This window comes from Macaca thibetana, chromosome 13 (genome assembly GCF_024542745.1).
Source record: "Macaca thibetana thibetana isolate TM-01 chromosome 13, ASM2454274v1, whole genome shotgun sequence".
Classification (NCBI taxonomy): domain Eukaryota; kingdom Metazoa; phylum Chordata; class Mammalia; order Primates; family Cercopithecidae; genus Macaca; species Macaca thibetana.
The window spans coordinates 4,202,700-4,230,033 of NC_065590.1; the positions used below are offsets into that span (position 1 = coordinate 4,202,700).

General features: G+C 49.9%; 3 protein-coding genes across 5 annotated transcripts in view; 2 read left to right on the top strand and 1 right to left on the bottom strand.

The window, feature by feature from the left end:
* Positions 1 to 27,334, top strand: part of PDCL3 (phosducin like 3) — a 449,125-nt gene that overhangs the window by 270,059 nt on the left and 151,732 nt on the right. The gene's annotated exons all lie outside the window — the stretch shown is intronic.
* On the bottom strand, positions 102 to 25,793 carry CHST10 (carbohydrate sulfotransferase 10). Of its 3 annotated transcripts, XM_050755131.1 has the most exons (8): positions 25,718 to 25,793; positions 23,270 to 23,340; positions 14,580 to 14,711; positions 10,251 to 10,342; positions 6,600 to 6,680; positions 5,882 to 6,116; positions 3,495 to 3,600; positions 102 to 1,770 (listed from the first exon to the last, which is right to left on the bottom strand). In XM_050755131.1, the coding sequence occupies exons 3-8, from the start codon at positions 14,677 to 14,679 to the stop codon at positions 1,233 to 1,235; spliced, it is 1,152 nt and encodes a 383-aa protein (XP_050611088.1). In that variant the 5' UTR covers positions 14,680 to 14,711; positions 23,270 to 23,340; positions 25,718 to 25,793; the 3' UTR covers positions 102 to 1,232. The 3 variants fall into 3 exon arrangements, with proteins under 3 accessions (XP_050611088.1, XP_050611090.1, XP_050611089.1); XM_050755133.1 differs by lacking the exon at positions 6,600 to 6,680; XM_050755132.1 differs by lacking the exon at positions 6,600 to 6,680 and having other exon boundaries at positions 25,602 to 25,732.
* Positions 21,247 to 27,334, top strand: part of LOC126933813 (uncharacterized) — a 35,114-nt gene continuing 29,026 nt past the window's right edge. Inside the window, exons 1-5 of the mRNA XM_050753976.1 lie at positions 21,247 to 21,376; positions 21,911 to 22,068; positions 24,528 to 24,580; positions 25,370 to 25,499; positions 25,544 to 26,365. Coding sequence (XP_050609933.1) covers positions 21,247 to 21,376; positions 21,911 to 22,068; positions 24,528 to 24,580; positions 25,370 to 25,499; positions 25,544 to 26,365 — 1,293 coding nt within the window. The remainder of the gene's footprint in view (positions 21,377 to 21,910; positions 22,069 to 24,527; positions 24,581 to 25,369; positions 25,500 to 25,543; positions 26,366 to 27,334) is intronic.

The window sequence follows — 27,334 nt, forward strand, 5'->3', positions numbered from 1 at the left end:
TCTGCCTGCCCTAAGCAGCCGTGCACGCACGCACACCTGCCTACCCCCCCTGGCTGGGGCACGTGTGGCCACAGGCGCCCTTCCCAGAACCGCAGCTCATGTCAGGTTTGGCACATACATTTTATTTTACTTTCACATTGACACATTCAGGAAACCATTCTGAGAAAAGGTAGAGGCCTCCTTGAAGCAAAGCCTGACTCCCTCCTCTACCCCGGGCTCGGCAGCACCATGCAGGCTCAGGCTGGCACTCACCCCAGGAAACTGTCCCGGGTCACGGCGGCCCTGGCTGTGGATGGTATCTGAGATGGTCGCTGTGGCTTGCCCTGCACCAGGGCCTGCCTCGCTGCCAGGAAGTCACGCTGCTGGAGGCTACCTGGGCCATGGGTTTTATTGCTGGTGAACTTGGTTACCCACCTTCCAGTCACATGGTCCAGGATGGTGGCATGATGAGAAATGGCTCTGGCGGTGCCCATTTTGCTGAGATGAAAGGAATCGAAATATGTAAACGACACTGAATCCTGTGATGCTGGCACGTGGCCCCTGCTAGTCTTCAGCTCCAAGGTGGGAGCTCCCTGGAGGAGACAGGTGGAGATGGACCCCCACACACCCACCACACCACCCTCTGGCCATCGCTGACCACGGGAACAAAACAGTCACAGAAAGAATGCTTTGCCTCCACAATCGTAGCAGCACCCAGATGAAGGCCAGAGGTGCCGTTTTATTCCTCAGATCTGATGCTGCAAGAGCCTCTGTGGTTTCAGCAGTCCCCTTGCTTCTCTGTCCCTCCTCAGAGTGCTGGGTGCTGTTCCTGCAACCAACCAGTGACCCAGTGACGGGTGAGGCCACCCCAACTAGCCAGGAGAACCTCAGGGCCATCCCCTTCCTTGACACCTGAGGGAAATGGCTCCTAACGCTGTGTGATGCGTCCTCCCTGCTGGGCTGTCAAACTGCAAATCTTAAGTCTTCTCTCCCGTCTGAGGTAAGCAAAGGCCAGCGACATCCTAACGACAATGGCAGGGGTGGGGGCAGGGTCCTCAGAGCATCTTACATCCGAACTAAGTTGTAACAGTCGGGGTCCTGAGTCATATGTCGAGGCAACTCACAGCCCTGTGGGAGACCCCAGGCATCCTAAAAGGAGGGGTGTGGTGCAGAAAGGGTCATTTCTGGGCTCCGACCTCCACCTGGTTAGCCCCAGGTCTAACAAAGATATTTGAATTCATAGGTCCTATGCATTAGTTTAGCAAAAAGTCTGGTTTCTGGTACCCAAAGAGCTTAAAGTCCCCTTCGAAACGTGCATACAGGCGTCGGATGTCTCGTTTGCTGATGCCCAGGAAATAGTGCTCCACCTTGGTTCTGTTATACACGGTGATGCCCGGAGGGATGGTCGGGTATGACACCAGGTGGTCAATGCCAGCCTCTTTTAAGATGTAGGGGGCATCGTCCTCCAGGGTCTCGTGGTGTCCAATCACACTGTACATTATCTCACAGGGCGCACAGAGCTCCACATACGTCACCCAGTGAATGATGTGGTCCCCAAACTGAAGGTCTAGCCATCTGTGGTTCGGATCGCCCAGGTAGCGCACGAAATCTTCAAACTGGATCCCCCGGGTCTCCGTCCGGTTCCTCCTGTATTTTCTGATGATGCCAGGGGCAATCTCATGCCTGTACCAAGGCTCAAACCGGGGATTGTGAACAAATTTATCCTTAAATGCAGAAATAAGTCTTTCGAAGGGATCTCTTACAATAAAAAACTTGAAGTATGTTTTCAATCTAAGGAAAAAAATGAACAAGAGGTTAACTTGACACCCCAGGAGGTCACAGCCGAGGGGGCGGGAGAGGGAGGAGTGAGCAGAGCGCAGCACTGTGCATGGGACCCTCACCTGCCGAGGCTGCCGTGAACGCATTCCACACGTCTCTTACTTAATCTACTCCAAGATCCTGTGGATTAATCCTGTTATTACCCCACTTGGCAGGTGAGGAAACGGAGGCTTGGAAAACCTCACCTGTCCAAGGCCACAGCACTCATCATAGGCAGTCACTGTGAAGACATCTATTTAATCTACGTTCTGTTTTACTTGAATGATTCAAAATCATTGATTCAATGATTCAAGAATGTTTACAAATGTTGTTCCTGGGCAGAAAATCCTAAGGGCAGGAACTATGAGTGAGTCAGGAATAGATGAGGCCAGGGAAAGTTACTTTAAGGGCATATTTTAAAAAATTCAATTCCAATTGCCAGGGGAAGGGGGGCAAGAGAAAATGGAGAGTCAGGCTTCACACTCCAGCGGGCAGAAGCGGGTCTGGGTGAGCTGCCAGCAGGCGGCAGCAGAGCAGGGCCCTGGGGAGGAGGGCCGGCAGCAGTGACGATGACAACAGTGACACCACGGAACACGGCGTGCTTACGACCGGCCAGAAACTGCTCTCTGTGCTTTGCACGTCTTCACTCACTGAGTCTCACAAAAGCCCCACGAGTGCTCAAGGCGACAGCAGCACAGTCCTCACCAGGAGCATCTCTGGTAAGGGTTGTAAGGGTGGACGGGCGCCATGCAAGGCAGGTGGCTGCAGACCCAGGAGGCAAAATCCAGCTGGTGACCTGACGTGAGCTGCTGCTTCTGTATCCTCACTCCTTTTCAGCTTTGCTGTCCCGGGCCACCTGAGAGCTACTGCATGAGAACTTTCTCACTTATTAGCTAAGGACTCCATCTTTTTTTTTTTTTTTTTTTTTTTTTTTGAGACGGTCTTGCTCTGTCACCCAGGCTAGAGTGAAGTGGCCAGATCTCGGCTCACTGCAACCTTTGCCTCCAAGGTTTAAGCAATTCTCCTGTCTTAGCCTCCCAAGTAGCTGGGACTACATGTGTGTGCCACCATGGCTTTTTTTTTTTTTTTTAAAGTAGAGACGGGGTTTCTGTCAGTCACACTCGTCTTGAATTCCTGACTTCAAATGATCCGCCCACCTTGGCCTCCCAAAGTGCTGGTATTACAGGCGTGAGCCACTGTGCCCAGCCTGGACTCCATCCCTGCCGCGATCAGGGGTTCTGTCTCTCTACCCTGCCCATGCTGGATGTAGCCCACACAACCACTCCAGGGGCAGCTCCCACAGCAGTGGGCACAATGCCTCCGGGAGAATCAAATACTCAGTGAGGTCTCTGCAATCCAAATCCCTTTCTTGTAAAGAAAAGATCATATTCAGCAAGCAATCTGTAAAACTTTACCAAAGGAGAACAAAGTTGTCTGCTCATTTCTATCAATAAAATTATGTAACCTTCATGTTAATGGACTGTGTGAACGTGAGGCTGGAAATTCTCAGAAGGAACTGAGAGTTGAGAGGAGCTGAATGGGGGGTGAAGTTAGCTGCCTCTCACTGATGCAAACCGACAGCCCTCTGTGGTCCTCCAATCAACCTGGCAAGTACAGAACTGAGCCTGGGGTTTTTCCCAAATTTCTTCCCAGGTTTACAAAAACTCCCCCCTCCCCTTTGAGGAAGCTGCTCTCACCGCTTCTGAATTTCTGCATCACTGAAGGAAGAGAGCCGAGGAAGGCCGTTCTTCTCGTGGTCGTGCACCACGTTTTCGGGGATCTCCTCAATGGAAGGAAAGGCTCCTGGGAAGTAAACAGAAGGGAAGGCGGGTTGGCTGCTCCAGTGCGCCCCTTAGAGAAGGGCATGTCCTTACCTCGGGCCCCACGTTCCCCACGTGTGCATGACACGCCCACCCCCAATATCCAAGTTTAGGTCTTTGAATTCCAACTGCTTCTGCCAGCAGGATGAGAGAGTGAAGAAAAGCTTCTGGTGAATCCATAAGCCAACTAGAGGAAACTGACGCTTTCAGGGAGGAGGTGGAGGGAGCAGGAGTGGAAATGCTGGCAGTGCCTACCCCTGGCAATGGACCTAACTGGGCTAAATCTGCCATTAGAGGAAGATCGCTGCATGCAAACAGAATTCCTAACACCAGCAACACTTACTCTACTCTGAGACTGGGGGAAAATGCCGGAGAAGCAGGACTTTGGAACGTCGTGCTAACAGATGCCGGCGGCAGCTTCACAGCCCTATCCCATAGACAGGCTAAGCTCTCCAAGCACCACATGCTGCCCGGCCCACAGTGGCGCTCAGGTACCCCGGAGCATCCCAGGCTGGCAAGGAGCAAGGACCTTTTGATGCTGGAAAAATCTGACTAAGCTATGGGATACATTTGAGACAGGAGTCAAAAGAGGACAAGGCGTGTCGAGTAGGCAGGGCCGTGCCAACAGCCAGGGTCTGTCATCAGGGACCAGTGCAGGTCCAGGCTGCTGAATGGAACTTGGGCAGGGGCCATCCTCGGCCTGGGGGCCGAGCAGGTTTTTCACTCTTTTCTCAATGCAGACAAATGGAAATATACGTCAGTATGCTGAGGTTTTCTCCAAGCCTCTGCAAACCTTAATATCCATCTCTGAGTTAATCCTGTAGGGTTAAGATTGGAGACCTGGCAGGGAAGACTCTCCCTTGGCCATCTGAGCAGCGGACACAGTCTTGTCTGTTTTATTCATTCCTCCCCCGAGTGTTTAAAGCCTAGTCCAGAACTCTGCAGTATGTGCTATGGATGGTTGCAAATTAGGCGTGGGGAGCACTGCTCTCAAGGGCACAATGGCAGAACCAGCTCTGTGGGTCCATGTATGGACCCATTCACGTACCTGTCCCCATCCAGGTACACCAGTGGTCACCGAAGACAGCCACAAGGACCACCCGCTTCTGTATTACATGACACAGCAAGCCCACTCCGATTTCTACACTGCCCTTGTAAGTGGGTGTTTACTTCTTAAAGTATGCTGCTTCACACTGTGGTGGCTGATTTGTGAGTCTTTTGTATAGTTCTTGTTTTCAATTTGATTTGCAGCCTCCTTCTGCTTCTGAAAACCCAACATGCTATCCAATGACTGCAGAAGCACATTAACTATATGTGACAACCAGAAGATGAGATGCCACCATTCTCTCTCCCAGCCAACCCGTGTGAAGGCCAAACAGCGGCCAGGAGTGACCACGGACTCTGTGGGCAGCATCAGGAGTGGCAAGCAGGACATGGAGCCCCAGGACCACCCACCCATGGTGCCCCAAAATCTGATTCCTGATCCAGGAGTCCCACTGCTGCTGACAGGAACTAACTTCTGTCTGAAGCTAAATTTCATAAGCAGAGCCCATAATTATGAGGATAGGTTTAGACTAATTGGAATTAAAATAAATAAACATCTCGTTTTAAAAAGAGTAGTGAGTAATCAAAACTGCCGTGTATGAGGTCACTTTGTGATGATCTAATCTGTTCCTTAGCAAACATCAGGTTTCCTGAAGCAAGCTGACTCAATCCTCTGAACGCAGATGCTTAGTGTGAAATGGGGTACAATTTCTTCCTGCTCGCTGACAAAGAACACTTGGTCTGCAGGTAAAGAGGCCCCAGGCCCCGGGCCAGGCCTCCCCTCCCAGGATCTATGGTGTGAGCCCTTCTCATTGCAGAGAGGGTAACCGTGAGGCTACCTGGCGGCTCAGCGAGTGTGGGGCTCTGGGGACGTGGGACACAGTGGGTGACCATAACCATCAGCGCAGGGAACCTGAAGAGACAAAGGAGGGGGGCCTGGGGGTGGGCGAGCCACCAAAAGTGAGGATCCGCTGTGACAGGTGAGGAGAGCTGGACTGTGGCTGTGCCCCTTTGAAAAGAATCGGTGTCTAAACGAGCCCCCCTAACTTTTAAGGCACAACACTAACAGGAAACAACAAAAGCAGGCCTGACTGGAAGGCCACCAGTCCTTTCAGGAGAAACCAGCCCCTGTGTGACTCCTCCTGGCCGTCCTCCCCAGCCTCCTCAGCCATGGCCGCCGAGACCCTTCCCAGAGGGACACTCGGCGAACCCACACACACCGTTCAGAACAATCAGTACTTTCTTCCACTGGGTGTTCCCCACTTTGGGAGTCTGGCAGAAAAGAATCCTGTGCTTGTCACAGACAAATATTCGGTCCAGGACAAACTTGGAGACGGGAGTGTGCGAGAGATTCTTCAGGGCGTCATCCCTGCAGACGTTTCTGATGAGTTCCAGGCGCTCCATGTAGACCAGGGGTTGAACGAGCCGGCTGTCTGGAAGCTCCTTCCCAGTTGGCTGCAGGTGACACGGAGCAGAAGAGGCCCAGCGACCATTAAAAGAGGCAGGACCGGGTCAAGCAGAGCTGCTCCTGCTGGCCTATCCCCTCCTTTCCATCTGGGGCCCTCTTTTCTTCCCTTCCTTGCCTTTCTACAGAGTGACACCCACTACCCCCAGCCCCCTCCCGAGGCCTTCCTCAGAGCCTCTCCACCAGCCCGATTGGCAGGCTGGGCAAGGAAAATGCATGTGAGCTTGGTTCCTTGGACGTCTTTGGAGAGAAGTTTGACTTTAAGAAACAAAATAAGGCCGGGCACAGTGGCTCATGTCTGTAATCCCAGCACTTTGGGAGGCCAAGGTGGGCAGATCCCAAGGTCAGGAGTTCAAGATCAGCCTGGCCAACATACTGAAACCCCATCTCTACTAAAAATACAAAAATTAGCTGGGTGTGGTGGTGCATGCCTGTAATCCCAGCTACCTGGGAGGCTCAAGCAGGAGAATCACCTGAACCTGCGAGGTGGAGGTTACAGCGAGCCTGAGATCGCACCACTGCACTCCAGTGTGGGCATCAGAGCAAGACTCCGTCTTGGGGGAAAAAAAAAAAGAAAATTAAAAACCAAAGTAAGAGGTTTGGAATCCTCTGGCTAGGGGGAAAGAAAATGGAAAAGCTCAAATTCTACATGCTGGTCCTTTCTTTTCAGGGCTGTTTTAGAACCTAAGAGAATACCTGTAACGTGAGAGGCCTTGTGTGTGCGTGGGTTGGAGGGGGCACAGGGAGATGTACCAGTACACACAGAAGTTGCTCAGAGGGCCCCTGTCCTCAGTGAGTTGAAGTCCCCTTGCTGCTCACACCTCCTTGTCCCCCGGGGGTATCCCGAGGGCACTCCTGAATAGCAGGGCTGCTTCCGCCAACACCACTCCATCCGCCTCCTCTAGCTGTGGCCCTGTTTCTCAGCATTTTGAAGGCTTCTGCTGCTACATCTATCTCTTAAAGCTACACAGAACTTCCCAAGATTTCAAAGCAGGCGATCCTTCCAAATAATTGTATTGAATGGACCCAAATGTCCTTGTTATATCTTTTAAAATGCGCTAGGCTTGCCAGGAAATCCATTTATAGGGTAGTTTTAACAACCTGTCCTCCCAGGGGACAATGTCAGTTAGAAAATGGGAAGGATGTAAGCCTTCTAGAACACACTAGAATGCAGACGCTGGAACTATCAGGATGACAGAGGGCGCCCCTCAATGCCCCCTACCCAGCTCTTCCTTTGTGGATCTACTGTAACCAAACTCCCTTACACTCATGACCTCTGGCCAGGATGCTTTCTCCCTCGTGTGTTTAAGTGAATTTCCTGGGACTCCCTGGTGGTGGGAAGGGCGTCCTGGGGGCTCCTGACTGCCTGCTTTCCGAGATGAAGACACTGGAAGCGAGAGGCCCCTTTGCAGAGTGGCCTCCGTTCCTCCCCACAGGGCATCAGCGGCTGCCCGGGGCCCTCCGCCCACCACAGAAAATTAGGAGCCACGCCAGGCACTCTCCTTGCTCTTAGAAGAACGGGTCTCATTTAACCTCACTTCCTCATCCATCCCGCCTCTTGCTCACTTATCCCAAAAAAGCCTCTGTCTTCTCCTCCCTCTGTTCCAAACCTAACCCCGATCATGGATGGAACTCAAGAGCAGCACGTCAGGGGAGAGCACGTCCCAGCAAGTTCCCTTTAGAAAATGCAGAAAACGCTGCCCTTTTAAATATTGCTTTCCTTTGAACAACAAGAAAAAAGATATTAGATATTGCTTTTCTTTGAGCAAAACATTAAAGACAAAGACAAAAATTCTTCTCTTAAGGGACGAGGTCTCGTTCTGTCACCCAGGCTGGAGTGCAGTGGCACAATCATGGCTCACTATAGCCTCCAACTCCTGGGCTCAAGTGATTCTCCCACCTCAGCCTCCCAAGTAGCTGGGGTTATAGACACACACCACCATAACCACCTAATTTTTGTATCTTTTGTAGAGATGAGGTGTTAGTATATTGCCCAGGCTGGTCTCGAACTCCTGGGTTCAATCGATTCTCCTGCCTTAGCCTCCCAAAGTGCTGGGATTATAGGCATAATAAGCCACCATGCCCAGCTAAAGAAAAAAGATTTCCTGTTCAATTGTGTCTACAAATGAGCGCTGTTTTCTTTTTTCCTTTTGGAAATATACAAAACCAATTTAAAGATAGATATCATTTTCTATTTTCCATTCAAACATTTGGCTACATCATGCACAAAATAAAGTTTTTTTTTCTTTTGAGACCAAGTTTTGCTCTTGTTGCCCAAATGGGAGTGCAATGGCACGATCTCAGCTCACTGCAACCTCTGCTTCCTGGGTTCAAGTGATTCTCCTACCTCAGCCTCCCAAGTAGCTGGGATTACAGGCGCATGGCACCACACCTGGCTAATTGTTTTGTATTTTTAGTAGAAATGGGGTTTCACCATGTTAGCCAGGCTGGTCTCGAACCCCTGACCTCAGGTGATCTGCCCGCCTCGGCCTCCCAAAGTGCTGGGATCACAGGAGTGAGCCACTGCGCCCGGCCAAAATAAACTTTTAAAGGCGAGCTACGGAACCCGATCACGTTGATAAATCCCCTTCTTTGTGAGAAGACCCATGCTGGGTCAAGGAAACGTGGCCTCAGCAGACATCACCCCTGACATCCCCCACTTCCCTCACCTCCCATCTGAGTCTCATGAGAATGAATGCAGCAAGGGGTAAGAGAAGGGCACAGAGGACACTGAGTTCAAAGCCCAGGCTCACAACTGGCTGTCCAGGGGATACTGACCCAGTGAGCACGGTTCCTTGAGCCTCATGTTTCCCAAATGCAAACTGAGAATAAAAATATACCTCAGAGGGCGGCTCAGAAGACCAATGAGATTGAAACCCAGTAAAGTACACTGCAAACTGTAAAGCACATTCAGGCGCAGTCTTTTTATTTGCAACGACTCCTGCAGGCTGGCAATCTCTCCGGGAGCACCCTCCACCCGGAGAGAGGGAGAGGGAGCACCAACATGACGGCCCTCTTCTTCACAGGATGTGGCATCCTCGAGGGAACCTTGTTGTGACACTTTGCCAAAGGCTTACCCTGCATTTGTTTTCACCCATGTAACTGATTTCCTTTTAAATCCATCCTATTAAAGTCACTCTCCTACTTTCCATAGGATTTTCTGGTCTTGTTTCTGTAGCCCATCCAAATTATTTTCTTACCCTGGGATGCCTCAACCTAAAAGCAACACCTAGGCTGTCTCAGAGTTCTGTAGACTTGACTTCCATTCCCTCAATGTCGTACGAGAAGTAACCTCCAGCAGCACTCTACTCTGACTGGTGTGTGTGTTCTATGTTTACAGAGTTCTAATTTATCGTCCTTACACTGTGAACCATGGCTAGGAGCTGTCCCCATCTCTATGGCTTGATTCTGGGCTTAAAAATATTTTCAGGGCTTGCTGTACCCATTTCATCCCTTCTGGCACAATTGCAACTTCGACCCTCTAGCTCCAGAATGGGGGTTAGGAAGTGAGAGGCCTTCCAGAGTGCACCCCTCATCCCAGCCAGGGAATGATTAGGAATTTAGGTGCACAGGAAGCCTGCAGAGAAAGACACGGGGCCAGAACGTCAAGCCAGGCAAGGGCTGGGTGGAAGTCAGCAGCCTTGAGCTCCGCCAGGAACTCCATGAGACTGTGGAGGATCTGCCTTTTTCCTAGGCTCAGTTCTCTCATCCACAGAATTTGGAGGCTGAATTAGTTGCTCTACTGTCCAGGGCCCCCTTTTGCTCTAAAATCCCATGACTTGGTGAGACAACGTCTTCTTCCACTCCTGGTTTCCTCCTGACCCTGCCCAATACTCTCGGCTACCCGGGCGAGGCTCATGTTCACCTGGTCAGGAATGCCACCCAACCAACAGTGACAGAGCAGCCCTGATGCACCGAGCTCTGTGAGGAGCACAAAAATAGACCTGGCCTCTGCCTCCCCCAAATGGAAATTAACACAGTGAACTAAACATGGAGAAGTAACACAGGAAAAGGCTCTAATGCAGATGTGATGACAAGCGGAACCGGCCACAGGGGAAGGCCAGCTCCCCACAACAGGGGTGCCGTGTTCGAGGGGACAAGGACCACGGCCTGGCTGTGCCCACCTTCAGTTCCTCAGGAATGTGCTTCTCTTCTGGCAACTTCCTCACTTCCGGCATGGTTGTCAGGAACAGAAACTCCTGTCTGGCACTGTACACTGGAAGACAGAGAAGTTGAATGTCTTCTCTAAAAGGAAAAGGCGCACAGGTGGATGGCACAGAACAGAGGCCCCAGAAATAGAAGCTCTCAAAGACGCCGGAATGCCTTTTGACAAAGCCACAAAAGCCATTCGGCGGAGGAGGGCGGTCTGTTCAACAAATGGTGCTGGAGCACCTGGACATCACACATGGAACAAACCTCGATCCAAACCTCACCCCTTATTCAACAGTGAACTCAAAGTGGATCACAGACCTGAATGTGAAACATAAAACCAACAATCTTTTTTAAAAAACAGCCAAGGAGAAAATCTGCACTGTGAAAGCCCATTTGAAGAGGAGGAAAAGACAAGCTCCAGACAGGGAAAAAATATTTACGAACTACTTATCTGACCAAGGACTCCTATCTAAAATATATAAAGAGCCCTCAAAACTCAACAATTAAAAAACCAACCAATCCAATTAGAAAACAGGTACGACACACCCAGACATCTCACTGGGGAGTATCCACAGACGGCAAATAAACACACGCAAAGATGGTCAAGGCTGCAGAGACCTTCACATCACAGGCTCTGCCCTCCAGAGGCTCAGAACGGATGAGGAGGTCAACCAGGAGAGAGGAAAAGCCAGCGCCTACACACACAAACCAGGTCCACAAGGGCGTCATTTTGAGTCTCGCCATATGATTCCATCACATTCCCTTCACTGAGAGGGATTTATTTTCCTACGAGAAAATCTAGTTACAACACCTGATCCTAGTTCAATACGATACTGAAATTTGCTAACTGAGGATAAATCATTGCCACAAATATCACTGGCTCCACTGCTGAGCTGAACAGAAACTGTAACACTAAAAAAAGTGTTGCTTTAAACAGCAACTCAAGACAGCCATGCTCTTCCTAGGGGCTCCAGTGGCAGGAGAAACCGGGAAAGGCAGGTAGTTGAGAAGAACACGCACACCACTGACCAGGGTTCTGAGGCCGGCCCTGTCCCAGAGGACAGGGCAGCCCGGGAGCACTGAGGCCAAGGCTTCTCCACGCACTTTCCAGGAAATGGAACTCCCCGCTGAGGACACTGCTGCGTCTGTTATTTCCTCGTCGTGACACTTCACAATGGGCTTCCGGTTCATAACCAAAAACACCATGAACGTGTGTGAAATAAACTCCAACACGTGAAAAACCCTTTATGGCCACAAGTTTACAAACCCTTTGGGTTTGGGTTTGGGTTACACAACCCTTTGGGTTTCCTGTGCCGCCCAAGATCCAGGCTCCGGGGCACACTCTCTAAACACAGTGCTGGAGGGGCGGGCTCCAGGGAAGAGGCCTACACCACCCCAGCCCAGGGCCTCTCTGACGCCTGTAGGGCAGGCTCTAAGTGTAAATGCTCTTGATGCTTCAGCCCAGCGTCGTTGTGCACTGGCAAGATGCTGCGTGTCAGCTCGCATCCTGCATGCAGAACTCGGCCAGCGGACATCCGCCTTCAGGATCCTAACCAGGTACTTTGGGACAATTAGGTAACATCCCACGTGAGTGACACAGGCTGGGTAGTGCCGTGGCGGCCACCCCGCAACTGGAGTGAGCCCACGACAGAGGATTCTCGCTGAGTTCACTGGACACTGTGCAGCCAACAGCATCCTCAGCACCAGCACCCCCTGCCTCGGGGTCCGGGGCAGCTCTCCCATCTCAGTGACCCAGCACCCACACACCACACCCCAGATCTCACAGGGCAGGGGAAACACCCCCTTCCACTCGCCTTCAGGCAGCCGGCTGGAAGGATCTCATGGGCAGGATTAAGGACCGCTGGCTGCGGTGCCCCTCTCCAGGTATAAAATCCGAAAGCCCTTCATCTTTCTTCATAGGTTTTATCTTCTAACACGCCCTACCACTCCTTTTCTCCTCTTCACAAAACCCTGCTCCACGCCTACACTTGCTTTTTTTCTAACGGGCCCACCCCTGCTTAGCTTCCAGGATCAGTGTCTACACTGAAAACATTCAGCACGAAACTCGATACATCAAAGGAGAATGAGACCTCATCTACCAGACGCCACTGGGAAGCATGGCATTCTTTTTTTTTTTTTTTGAGACGGAGTCTTGCTCTGTCGCCCAGGCTGGGGTGCAGTGGCCGGATCTCAGCTCACTGCAAGCTCCGCCTCCCGGGTTTACGCCATTCTCCTACCTCAGCCTCCCGAGTAGCTGGGACTACAGGCGCCCGCCAACCCGCCCGGCTAGTTTTTTTGCATTTTTTAGTAGAGACGGGGTTTCACTGTGTTAGCCAGGATGGTCTCGATCTCCTGACCTTGTGATCCACCCGTCTCGGCCTCCGAAAGTGCTGGGATTACAGGCTTGAGCCACCGCGCACTGCATTCTTTAGAGGCCATTCTGCCAGGTAACAGTAACACACAAAGGCACATGTCTTATTTAACTATTACCGATAGAAGTCTCACTAAAATGTATCACATCTACTCCTACTTTTTTAAGCAAAATAAACCATAAACAATTTAACCTCATGACCTGGCTTTTGAGTGCCTTCCACACCAGGAGGCGACATTTAGGAGCATCCCGAGTAACACCTATTTCTTATTCTCAGAGCTCTGCTTCTCTTCCGTGCTCCAGCTATCATCTCCACTTGTGCTTCTCAACTGGCCGCACCCCTGGGGATTCTCCTCCACTGGGTCTCACGCACAGCAGGTTTGTAAAATCCCACAGGTGACTCTGAAGTGCTGCGGGGATGAGAACCACAGTGCTAGGGCTTCAGGAGGGATCTCTCAGTGGCATGTCACTGGGCTGAAGCTGCCATGGAAATGTCCAAACTGTCAAACTGAGATCATCGTCTCACATTCCAGCAACCTTCCAAGCACCCACCCTTGCTCTGCTGACGGAACCCCGAGTCCTGGGTGTGAGCTGTCATGCTCCGTGACACCTGCCCGGGTACTTGTAGGTGTAATACCACCTCCTGAGGCTGTGCACACCTCACAGGTTTCTCTCGAGGGCTCCTGGGGGATGAGGTGGGACATGCAATGACAGCCAATCAGGGCCCAACAACTGTCACGGGGAGAACCACCATGCGGGCTAATTTCAGGGTGTCCCTCTTTTCCCTGCAGACCTCCTTTCTGACCTTGCTGTCCCTCTGCAGACAGGGTGGGGCAGAGAGAGGATGGGGCAGGAGGTGTAGGACATTGGGCAGCCCTTGACACAGCCAGGGACGTGCCTGGGAGCTCTGTGGGGTGGAGCAGGGGCCGTTCCCCACAGTCACACAGACAACACAGGTCAGTGCAGCCTCCAGGAAAAACTGCTGGCACGGAGGCATTCCTAGCTGCCCCTTCCCAAGGCCACCATCGGCAGGAGGACACACAAAGCGCAGTGCAGAGGAAAGATGCTGTGCTCACCTACGTTCCCCAGTATCTCCCCATCAGCCTGAAGGAATGGGCCAATCCACGGCGAGAATGAGGACTTCAATGACTACATGTGTGTCTGGCCTCCTCGTGCTCGCCTGCTTGGCCACTGAATGAAGTGGCCTCGGGGCTGGAGAGCACCTCACACACCTCTTTGGACATATCCAGCACTCCACAGACCACAGAGCGCCTCACCCTGCTCAGGGCAATCACGGGCGGTGCCGGAGCAGGCAGGGTGTCCATGCGGTGGGAGAAACACTGTGATGCAGACAAGCCGATGACAAGCGCACGAAGTAGAATCAGCAATTCTGAGACCCAGTTTGGCGCTCTTTATCCGTCCTCATCTGAATGCCTATGTTCAGTAGAGCTAAAAAAGCCTCCGAGACAACCTGAAGACGTACATTTAAATGACCCCCCTCCACTGCACGGAGGGTGACCTTCACTCATGTGGCCACGCCGAGCAGTTGAGGCTGCACCTCTCATGATGACATGAGGCAGAGAGAATTTCTAACTGCGAGCCTGAGAGGCACCCGGCTGCAAGGCATATGGCCACTGCGCTGCTGGGAGGAGGCCCTGCTCCTTGCTCCTCAGGCACCACCCAGGCCTCAGCCACAGAGAGCACCTTCCTTCCTCCACAGGAGATGCTTGAAAAGACCCTGCAGCCCCTCCCTCACACCTCCCCTCGCACCTCTGTAACATGACGGAACGGAGGCCATGACCTCCAAGGTCCCTGCTGGCATGAGAGTCCTCTGACTCTGTGACAGACGTCATCTGTACATGTACCTAGGAACAGTGTTGCAGCAAGGCCTGAATTAGCCAAAATTCATTCCGCCACGAGGCATACCTACCATCTGGGTCTTTAAAGGTCAACGTGATGAACTTGCTAGCCACCATGAACATGAAGATCACCCAAAAGCACGCGGCCAGCAGCAGCCACTGGTGGTGCATGTTGTCACACTGCAGCCATTCACTGACTCTTCCTGGAAAACACAAGCGAGACGCCCCTGCTGCTTACAAATGCATCAGGTCAACAAAGAGGAGTGAAGATGGCAGGCGATTTCCGTCAGTAAGTGTCAGCACAAATATTTCCGTTTTTTCCCACTGCTACAATAAGGTAGCTTCACTTGGCATTTAACTTAACATTCCACATTGAATTAATGATATAAATGATGGATTCAATAATCAAATCAAATTTAGAACACCCTAATGGAGAGACATGATCATCAGAGAAGACCACCTCTGTGTGTTTTTGGAACACAGAATAAGACTCCTTTGCACATTTGCCCCCGACTCCTGTTGGGCCCAGGCTAAGGTCCCAGTGAGCTCCCACGACGGCCTGGAAGCAGGTGGCAGGAAGAGGCCTGCCAAGGACTAGGCCGTAGCTGAGGGTTGTTCACAGTGGGCAGAAGCCATGCTGGGGCAATTATGAGCTGGCTGTGTTTAAAATTCTGACTGGCTGACAAGATGTAGCCACACCTAGAGAAGCTCTAAAAAAGCAAAGGAATGAACACTGATGCTTCTCGCCTCTGCCCACTCGCCAGCAACGGACTGGGTAGAACACTGAGGTGGGTGTTTTTCATGCTGTCACAGCCAGGGAGCAACACGGGGCATGTTGGTCCTCAGCCTGGCACAGAAGCCACACTCTGCTGCAGGAGGCACATAAAGAACTGGAAAGTCACTGTCAGTTCTTGGCAGGTGACACAAGAAAGTGTGTTTCATTTCACCTTTAACGCAGTGCTTCTTCAAGCCAAAGCTCTCCACGTACAGATATGACCCTGGGCTGAGCTGGCTTCCACCAACTGACTGAGGCCATCCATCACTTCTGCATGGCAAGGAGAAGCGGTCCCCTCAACACGGTGCTGACGGCAAGTAATTTCAGAGAGAGCTTCCTAACCCTGCGTGGCTCAGAGCTCCAGGAAGACCCAGGTACATCACTCTCCTCCTGGTCTCAACATAGACATCCTAGAATCTCACTGGAACCAGGCATCTGGAATGCAAATACGCTCCGTGACACACCCACCACGTGTTTATCCGGCCACACCTGAATACAGCCTGCAGTGGGGAGCTCACCACCCGCCAAGCTGCCTGGGTTTTCTCCGAATGGCTCATGAGCCATGCTCAGGTGCCCGTGTATAAGGCTTTGTGTGTCTCCTGGGGTCACCAATAGGGTTGCCTGATTAGACAAATAAAAATACAGGACACCTCCCCCCCAAGTTAAGATTAAATTTCAGATAAACAACATAAAATTTTAGTGTAAGTATAACCTAAATATTGCATGAGACACACTTATACCCCCCGCTCCCAAACCAGTATTTTTTGTGCCCAGATATTAGGCCCAGCATCCTTCCTGGGTTCCTCAAGTCGGGTTGAACAAATAAAAACACAGGATACCCAGTTAGGTTTAATTTCAGGGTTTTTTCTAGTATAAAGTCCTAAATATTGCATATACTTATACTAAAAAAAAAAAAAAAAAAAAAAAAAAAAAAAACCTATGTGTTGTTTTCTGAACTTCGGATTTAACTGAGCATACTGTAGTTTATCAGCAACACCACCCAGCAGGGGACATGCCAAATTCCTTGGAAGCCAGCTGTCCTGTCTCCTGTCTCCATCCCATAATCCCCTCCTCCTTCCACCACTCTTTGTCAGAGGCGGTGAGGCACAAAGTGAAGAGCCCCAGACTTGGTTCAAATCCCTGCTCACACGTGTGAGCTCTGTGACTCCGTAAGTCACTCAACCTCTCTAAGCCTCAACGTCCCATCTCTAACAGAAGGCCCTCCTCCTCCCAGAGTGGCCATGAGGATTAAATGAGACAATGAAGACAAAAAACCAGCACCCACCTGGCCTGGTGCAGACCCCCAGTAAAAACTGACCAATCCCTTGGCACTCTTCATGATTTTCCAGCTTAATCTACAACCTTCTCAGTGTGGTTGCCAGAAATTAATGCCACAGTATGGTCTGCCCCAGGAAGAGAGAAAAAACAACACACACTCTTATTCCAGCAACTTCCCTTCTAGAAAGTGAGGCTTAGACCGTGGCCAGAGGATGCAGGGCCCAGCAGTACCGAGTCCACTGAGCTCATCCCTGTAAGACAGTGCACTCAGGGGGATCCATCCTCATCGGTCACAGTGAGAGCACCCCCTGAAAAATGCCAGCTGCAGACTGTTTCTAACCGGGCAGCAGAGGCACCAGAGTGGGTTCAGGAGGGAGTAAAAAGAACAGGATGTACCAAGCAGGTTGCATGCAATTCTGAACAGAGAGGTCCTGGCTCTGAGTATCCTGGGACTTACAACCCACCCTCTCCTAGGCTCAGGGCTATGAAAGAGGGAAGAGTGATAAGAGGCACTGCCTCCGTCCTGCACATGATGCCTGACTGCAGAGCACGTGGTGGGAGGACCCGGGAACTGCGCACTCCACTGCCTGCCCTGTTCATTGCCTCTGGGCTTCCAACCCCCAGCACCCTTGCCCTGCCTTGGGGCAGCACTTGGGAGGTTTTTATAGTTTAAGAATCAAATCTTTCCAATGGGAACTAGTCTTCTGAGGGGATCTAATACGATTTCGCCCACTGAGCTCATATCTGCAGGTAAAGTGGGAAGATGATGAGGCCTCACCTGAAAACGAAGAGCCCCTCTGCTGCTCTCCAGGAAGCCGGCTGGCCTAGGGATAGGATTTCACCACCTACGCGAGCTGAAAACGGAGAGGCGCGCTATCCTGAAGCCATGTTTGCCTTCCTAAGTACTGGATTTTCATTTAAAGTCAGGAGCTCTTAGCTTCTTTCACCCAGGCTGGGGGCCAGGGACTGGTCTGCACTCACCCTCTCCCTAGCTAGATGGCTGTGGGTGTGTCACCGAAGAGCTCTTCGGGCTCCCATTTTTCATCCATGAGAATAAACAGCTACCTGCACACCCATTAGTCAGGAGACCTTCTCAACAATCATGCGACTTACAACGTATCATCCAATGTGTTCTTTCAGATGGGTATTTCATTTTCAAAAAATCCATTTTTAACTTGACTTCTGCAAACTCTTACCAAACTAAGATATACAGAGAGTCTCCCCTTCCCTGGCCACTCCATTAGGACAGGAGAAGGGTGGACTGCAGGGTTCCCACCTCCTTCCCCTGCTTATTCCCTGCTTCTTGTCCCCGGGATGGTGCCAGGACATGTGGAGACTCCAGTGGGGGCTGTGGATTTGCAAAGCTTCAGGAGCAAAACCCTAGCCCTGCCAAAGCCACTCTCTTGAGAAGAGCATTACACCCCAGACCCCTATCAGCATTTCAAGCACATCTGCCTGCCAGCATTCCCATATCGGGCTGTAGGGCCCCTTGCAGGCCATAGAGCCTGTGGGCAGTCACTGTGGAGTCCAGGAGGGAGCTCTTTGAGGAGCCGCTCTCAGTCACTGGGCTTCTTGTACACTCGGGGTGAGCAGGGCCTGCTCCCTTTCCCGTGGGCAGCAGAGGAAGAGTCAGCTCTGCCTCATCACCACCCAGGTGGCACCCCCAGCACTGCTCTGCGCCGCCTGACCTGGCTCCACTTCCTCCACTGCACCTAGCACAGCCCACATGCTCTCGCTGTGTGCCATTTGCTCTCCTTGCAAAACGTGGGCTCATGTTGGTCCGGACAGCAGTGCCTGGCATACCACGAGCCAACAATCACTATTTGCTAAATGACTGTGTCAACTGAGCAACTTGCTAGAATTCAGGAACGTGGAAAGGTACTTCAGGAGGCAGCCTGCCCAACCCTCTCCCTGAGGGTCTCCGGGCTTTTCCAAGAATGAGGCCCCCTTTCAACCTCAAAATATTTCTCCAGTCTCCACAGAGCAGTTCCATGTTTAATATCCATTAACCGAGACTAGAAAACAACCAAATGCTATGAGGACTTCAGTATTACTTGGAAAGAAAATGATCTAAGCCACAGCATGTATATGCATTCAAATACACTTACTACTTAAAACACATTGGTTGGGGGGGTTAGGAAATCATGCCAAAGTCCAAAAATGTTTTCATTTTAAATAAAACTCTATGCTGAAAGGCAAGCCAATGACATAGATCCATATCTAAAGTGTCAAGATATACCAGTAAACAAAAAAGACAAGTTGCAGGATGGAATGTATGATCCCACTTGTTAAAAAAAATCACGTGGCCGGGCGCAGGGGCTCAAGCCTGTAATCCCAGCACTTGGGGAGGCCGAGACGGGCGGATCACGAGGTCAGGAGATCGAGACCATCCTGGCTAACACAGTGAAACCCCGTCTCTACTAAAAAAATACAAAAAACTAGCCCGGCGAGGTGGCAGGCGCCTGTAGTCCCAGCTACTCGGGAGGCTGAGGCAGGAGAATGGTGTAAGCCCGGGAGGCGGAGCTTGCAGTGAGCTGAGATCTGGCCACTGCACTCCAGCCTGGGCGACAGACCAAGACTCCGTCTCAAGAAAAAAAAAAAAAATCACGTATGTGTGAGATACGATTACACACATATACAAACATACATACATATATGTAATACATAGAATAAAATCATGAGAGGACAGTAAGAGGTCTTTTTGTACTTTATACAATTCATACTTAAAATATTTGTAATAAGTTTTTTTTTTGTTTTTTGTTTTTTGTTTTGAGGCCGGGTGTCTCTCTGTTGCCCTGGCTGGGGTGCAGTGGGGCGATCTTGGCTCACTGCATCCTCCACATCCTGGGTTCAAGCGATTCTCCTGCCTCAGCCTCCTGAGTGGCTGTGATTACAATCATGCCACGCTCGGCAAGTTTTTGTATTTTCAGGAGAGATGGGGTTTCACCATGTTGGCCAGGCTGGTCTTGAACTCCTGACTTCAAGTGATGCACCTGCCTTGGTCTCTTAAAGCGCTGGGATTATAGGTGTGAGCCACTGCACCCGGACTAGTTAAAAATTTAGAAAACTGGGACTTGTTCTACAAGTCACATTCCACATGAGCCAATCAGAACCAGTGAGACTACAGCCCGGTCCTCTCTCAAAATACCTCAGGTCCAGTATCTCTACAGTTTACAAAATCCAGTGCTCAAACATGAACAGGTATGTATGTGCATACAAGTTTAAGGACAAAATAGCCTAAAACTAATGACTTCAAGCCATTATTCATTATCCAGTATCCAGTTTATTCATTCATCCAGTAAAACAGCTGCCAAGGATATGACCCTGAGTCCCTAACCAAACACACACACAGGTCTTGTCCTTATGGAGCCTGTCATCTAACAGGCCCACACGAAGGAAAGAATCTATCCGAGGAGTGGTACTTGATGGTGTGAGAGGCACATGGTGCTGTGGGGAGAAAATACAAGGGGATGTGCCTTGGGCAGAGTGGTTGGGGCCAGCACAGTCACCTAAGGTGAAGGGCAGGGTTCCAGGCCAAGGGAAGGGGCCTCTGAGTAACTAAAAGCAGGCCCATGTGGCTGGAGTTCCGGGGCACAGGCTGAGGCAGATGCAGGCCAGACAACATGGGGCCTTCCAGAGCTATTACGGTGTTTTCCTTGCAAGCAATGGGAGCCCCTGAAGAGAGTTTTACCTGAAAAGAGGGTGGTGATGTCATGATCTGATTTAAATTTTGAAACAATTTCTTCGGCAGCACAATGAAAGGTGCAAAAAGCAAATGTCCACTCAGCAACGGCCCGGTCTCAAGGTCATTTCCATTCATGGAGGAGGGAGAATTCTAACGGGACACGAGCAACCCCGGCTGGGTGCTCCACATCCCATCATCTCTGGCTGTGGCTCTGGAAGCCAGCGGATGAGCTAGGAGGATCCACATTATCTGACGTGGTGGGTTTTGATCAATCCTAAAGAGCGGTGTGTCCAGCTAAGCGTGGTGTCATTTGCTTCGGGATTATGTGCCTTCCGAATCTCGACATCTGAAGGTGTCTGGCTTTATGTCTGGGGTGGTGGATCACAGCCCTGGCTGGACACCTGGGAAACTTTCAAGAAACACAGTGACACCCCGGGCCCCCAGAATACCCCAGCCAAGACAACACAGATCTCTGGAGGCAGTACCTAGGCATTCTTTTAAAGCTCTGTTCGTGACTCTAATGAGCAGCTGGGGCTGAGAATTGCTGGTCCAGGACCTCAGCCCTTCTTAAATTTTAATGCCGACATGAATGCCCCTGGGGATCTTGTTAAAATGCAGACTCTAGGCATTCTGGCATAAATGCCATTCTCCCACCACCTCCTTCCATCTTAAGAAGGAAAATTGGCAGCAAAAAAGCGTCTCGTCAACGAGAGTCTATTGATGCTCTGAATTACAAACGTTCCAAATACACAGCTAAAAGAGGTTTAATTAGAATCTAAGACCTTCCACCACTGCCTTCATCTTACTCTCCTTTCCAGCCCTCCCATCTATGGGTAACTAGACTCTGTAGAATTAGGCTTTGTCTGACTTTGGAAAACAACACAAAACTCTGCCCCATTTTTTTTTTTTAGAAGAGAGGCATTCCAAATTCACTTCACCCCAGCTCCTCTAAGGCCGTCCTATTCTCTCTGCATTGTTTCCTTGAATAAAGAATTGCATCATGGGGTTTGCATCCTACCTGGGGATGACACCACCAAGGCTCATTATTTCGTCTACAAGGGGCCTGGGGCCTGCCATGAGGAGTCCTTCCTCAGGGCTCTGCCCAGGGCTGCTGCTCTCCCTACAGCCAGGTGACAAATGGCCTTTAAAAAGCCTGGCATTTTCTGTAATTAACTCCCCTTTGTTCAAGGAGCCAAGACAACTCCCAAAGTGCCTCTGGAGCTAATGGTGGGAGCGGAAGCTGAGCCCCTGCACGCCCTCCAGTCATGGTAACTGTGCAGGCCCTGAAGAGAGCCTCCCTGATCCCTAGAATCTGCATATCCATCTTCAGAGCTTTCCTACTTCCAGTCATTAAATGGGATCTTCACTAGTAAAGATGTCAGGATCTGAAACGCAGCCAGAGGATTTGGTTCCTCAATTCATCCCACAAGGCTGAACTGGCAGCTGAAGAACTTAAGGCCTTATGGGCAAAGCAGGGTCAGGGAAGGAAGAATCCATAAGAAGCCCTCATCTTCCCCCTTCCTCACCTTAAAGAAAAGAAAAACAGCACACATTGTACATGTTTGTAATTACTAACAATGGAAATGTTACTATTACCATCTCTTGATGCAAATCCTTCCTCCCCTGCATTTCGAAAAGGAAACTTGTAAATTCATTTTGCTCAGCTGCCAATACCATTCCTGCCAGCAGCTTTTCCCCACGTCTGAGTTGTCATGAAGAAGCACAGTGGCTTTCTTACTCCGCTGATGAGTTTGCCTCCCACCTGCCAGGCCCCACTTCTAATCTGCGCGTTCACTTAGTAAAGGTTCTGAAAAGTCCCATGGTAAATAAGCCCACTTCACTCTGCTTAAGCAGCCTTTTTCCAGACATTCTTTCATTCAGCAATATTTACCAAAGCCCTCCTCTGAGCTGGGGCTGTGCTAGGCTCTGGGGATACAGCCACACACATTCCCTGGTCTCACAGTGCTTCCTTCTAACAGACATAGACGGGCCATAGACAAATCAAGTGATCCATGTATATGATCAAGCCAGGTGGCAGGTGCAGTGGCTAATAAACAAGGGCATGGGCAGGACATGTTGAGAGAAGGCAGGACAGAGTGTGGGAGCAAGCCACGCAGACCCCGGGGCAAAGACTGTGGTCTGGGTCCCAGAATTCCAAAAGTGGCAAGGCAGCCAGTGTTCCTCAGGCAGAGTGGGCAAGCAGGGACGGGGTGGGTCAGATGAGGAGGCCCTTGACTGACAACCTCACCTCATACACACACCAGGGATCACATATCCAGGGCTCAACTTTTAAAACACAGCTAGACTCTAAAAGGAACTTCACACACACACACACACACACACACACACACACACACACACACACACAAAAACCCTGGTAATGTACAAGGAGCTGGTAACCCCAGGAGGATGACGGGAGATGAGAACTAGACAGACCAGGGCTGCAGAAATGGGGACATTTCACCGTCAACCCTAGGCATGTTCTGAACTACAATGCATCACCCTATCATTAGAATCATTAAATTACAACTTCATAATGAAAACTGTGGCATATGAGTTTATACTATAAAGTTCTATTGCATGTCACTGAAACTTTCAAATTCACAGTAAAGGTTTCTCTCAATCTGCGTTCAGAAATTTCCTTTGTCTTCTCTGTTGTCATCCTTACAATTTACCGCCTTGGAACGATTAACTACCCTTAGGAGAATGAAAACATATTCTTAACTGTCGAATGAGAAATATACCTGTAGTTAAGACAGGCTTTCATGAACAATAATAACAATATACAGTAAACACCTGTACGGGGTTCACTCCCTGCCAGGCACAGGTCTCAGCAGGTACTAACTCACATAATCCCAGACTCAGAGCACACTCCTATTATTACATTTAAGGAAACATTTCTAAGCGTACATTTACATACTCCTAATCAAAAGTTTAAAATCTGCACAGGCAAGAAAAAAGGCAGTAACAATACTGAACAGCATGCTCAAATAACTGATGAGCTCACATTCTCCTTCGCATACCTTCTGCAGCCTGGGGCTCACATTTCCTTGCTGTGTTTCCCCTGAACTGAGGTTCTTGGTTCCTCTTGTCACTGGATAGGAAAATTTAAAAAAAAAAAAAAAAAAAAAGCATCATTAAAAGTTACAAGATCAACTTACTTAATACAACTTGGTTTATACTTAGGAAGGAAATAGTTAACCATTTTGATGATTCAAATATATTTGGCAGAATGGGTCTCTTACAAAGGCAGGCTATATTTGGATTTCTTGGTAAATGAATATTCTAAATGTACCAAAACCACTAGCTTTTTAAAAGACTCTTCCATGTAACTCAGGTTGAAAAATGAAACATTTTTTTGTAGCAAAAATAATCAAATCCAATTATGCCCATTTCACATGTTTGAACTAGGTAAAGGATTCCTATACAAGATGATCAATTCTTCCAATGCAAAATGTTCTCTGGATTTTTGTACTCCTTACACCTTTAGCACCTGGAAAATTCTAGCCAAATGTCATATCATAAATAACCAGAAACAAGCCAAATTCATGGAATTAGAGAGACCAAAGATTTAGGTGATCTACCAAAATAAACATACAACTCATTTAACATACAATAAAGCCCAAGCTGACTGGGACACATGCAGCATGGTCTCTCGCTGCCTCCCTTTACTCTAAGAACTCAATGCTAAAATTAAAAGCAATTTCCTATTATGCCGATTGAAAGATCAAGCTTTATATACAGTCATTCATCACTTAACAATAGGGATACGTTCACGTGTCGGTAGGCGATGTTCTTCTGCAAACATCAGAGTGTTCTTACACAAACCTAGATCGCACAGCTGATCACAAAGCTAGGTTATATGGAATCATCTATTGCTCCCGGGCTACTAACCTGTACTGCTGTTACTGTACTGAATACTGTAAGCATCTGTAATACAATGGTAAGTATTCGTGTATCTAAAATTGGAACAGGTAGAGTAACAATAAGGTAGTATAGTCTTATGGGACCACTGTCGTATATGTAGACCATCATTGTCAGAAACAACATGTACGGCATTTGATGGTCCTCACATCCACGTTATCCAGACGTGTATGAAAAGAAAATGAATTCCTGGGTTTCTGCAGTCTCTAAGGTCCTGCAATCACCTCTCTCCCCTGTTTCCATTCCTGGCTCTCTCCCACCTTTTTATTGTATGAACTCCTCAAACACTGAAAAATGATCCGAATATAACTGCAAGTTGCCTGTGATGTTTACAAATTCTTTCCTTTCTTTGTTCAGTTTCGCAAACACCCCAATTTTCATTTCAGCGAAGGAAAGAATTTTCCGCTCAGGTATTTCTTTGAGATTCTATTCTTCAGGGTCAAGAGCAATTCTGAATTCTGAATTCCAATTCTGAGCCAAGATGGAATAAGCTCTAATTATAACGGGGAGGGAAGGGGAAAGACCACTTCTCCTTTTGTGTCTTTTCTTTTTAACCCAGTCACTGAAAAGAGTGAAGGAGGAGGTGGTTGGTGATCAGAGAGCCAGAGCTAAACTGAGCTGCCTAATTTTAACAGCGTCTGAGACATGTCTCACTCTGGCACTCCAAGCAATGCAATAACCCAACTCCTCATGGCCCAAAGCCCCAGACTCCAGTTTTCAGACCAAAACAAAACAAAACAAAACAATTCTAAAAAAAAAAAAAAATCCTTTATTACTTCTTAAAAAATTTTACTTTCTTCTACTTCATTTCTTCAACTTCTTCTTCATTCTTTTCATTCTTCTTCTTAAATCTCTTTTTCCTCCCTTATATTTTCTATTTCTTTATATTACACCTTTATGACAGTCCTGCCGCTGAGCTAACCAGAACCTGGCCGCACTGCTTTCCATTCACTGCCCAACCCCTTCCTGCCTTGCAGACTTGGAAAGCAAAAATGACAGTTTTTGGAAAGCCTGGTTCACCTTCCCAGCCAGAAGTGCAGAACTGCATGCCTCAACCTCCAACTTGGGACAGGCCTCCTGACAGCGAAGATCAGAGGCTCTGGGCACCCCGAGGCCCGTCAGGCAGGGAACGTGCATCCCCACCCCTGCCTCCCCTCGCACTGAGGCTGCACATGCTCCTTCTTCCCTGCCCTCCTCAGCATGCTCCTTGGACCCGAGCGGAACCCTTTCTTCCTCTCTCCATCGACAATTACAAACGCAAATTCTCAGCCAAGGATGAAAGAAGTAAATCGTAGGCTCGCACAAGTATCAATAATTCCGCGGGTCACAGTACCCCGTACAAGGACGCCTTCTTATTGCATAATTAACGCAAGGAAGGCTCTTCCCGCTACTCCCGCGAACTAGGGAGGTCTTCAAGTCGCCAAAACACACCAGGATGTGGCTCGCCAGGACAAAACCCGCAGGTTCTCCGGTTTTTCCGTGCGCCCCGCGGCGGGGCCAGGGGCGCGGGCGCTGAAACCCACCCGCCTGCGCGTCCCCGGGCTCACCCTACTGGAGCGGCGCTCGTCCGGGTCCTTAGGCTCCTCCCCCGGCCCTGGGGGCGCAGCGCGGGTCGGGCCTCGCCGGGCCTGTGGGCGAAGCGCGCGGGGTCCCGGGAGCGCGGGAGACCCGCCCCACCCTGCCCCGAGGCCTCTGCGCCGCCACTGGCGGCCTCCGCGCCGCGGCCCGTAGGGTCCCGGGATGTGGCGGCGGCGGCGGCGGAAGGAAGACTCCCAGCGCGCGAGACCGGCTCTGGGGGCCAGGACGCCGCCGCCCCACGCGGCCCCCGCGCGCCTACCCGGCCGTGCGCGCCGCCTGCCTCGCGCGCGTACCCGCCACCGTCCCCGGCCGTGCGCGTTCCAGCGGGCCGCGTGGAGTGGGGAGGGGCGCGGCCGCGGAACCCCAGGCCCGGATCCCGAGCCTCCCTTCCTGCCACTGCAGAAGCGTTCCTTCTGACCGAGACGTGCGGCCGGAACAAGTTCCGCTGGGCCTCCATCCAGAAAACAGGTTTGCTTTATGAGATCAAAAAAAAAAAAAAGAAATCCCAAACTTGGAAAAAGGCAAAAACCCAAACCAAAACAACAACAACGACAACAACAAACCCACACGCACACGAAAAAAAAAAAAAAACCACCTTGGAAAAATGCAAAAAATAGGTAAGTAAATTTCTTAAGTCCCCGGACTTGGAAAAAGGCCACTTGCTTGCGTTAAGGGTAACTTCTAGCATTTTCTAATAAGCCTGCTTAATAAAAGGGGGACGTTCTGTTCGTTAAAGAACCCCCTTGGCTGCCTGTCTTAGAGATGTCACTGTTGTCCAGGTATAGTGGACTAACGAAGGACAATGATAACGGCCTCAACAGTTTACAGACCTGAAGACTTGTAACTTCTTAACCTGCAGAAATGGGTAAGGCCTGAGTCAATCTCAAAGGTATTGGGATTCTATTGCCCAAAAGAAGGTAAACTAGTTTTATTTTTATACAACCTACATGTTTGTTAACTACCCGAGTATATCTGTGTCTATTTAGCAAACAAGTAAAATAGATACGTGTATGTATACAGACACACCACACACACACACACACAATTTTCATCAAAGTTTTTAAGGAACAAGCCTTTTTTTTATTTTCTGTTGGTTCCCTCCTTAATGAGTTAATAATATTGAAGAGCTGGCTGTTTGAGTATTTCACTTCTAGCACCATTACTAATCGTGGTTTAAATGTTCTGTCCCTCATGGCGAAGATGTTTACTGAGCCCTTTTTTTTGGGCCCTGTGGTTGAGATGAGACATTAGGTTTCCCTTTGAGGATTTGAACCAATGCACATGCATGGCAGAAAAGAAGTAAGTAAATGTGAAGCTTAGATGTGATGCAGCATATTATGCAGGATTTAGGGATCGAGGCTCTGAGAATCAGACCACATGGATTCAGAGCCTTAATCACCACATATGGCTGTGACCTTGTCACACTCTCATCTATGTCCCAGTCTTCTCATCTATAAAGGGTGTGGTACTAGGCTGGGCGTGGTGGCCCATGCCTGTAATCCCAGCATTTTGAGAGGCGGAGGTAGGTGGATCACCTGAGGTCGGGAGTTCGAGACCAGCCTGACCAACATGGAGAAACCCTGTCT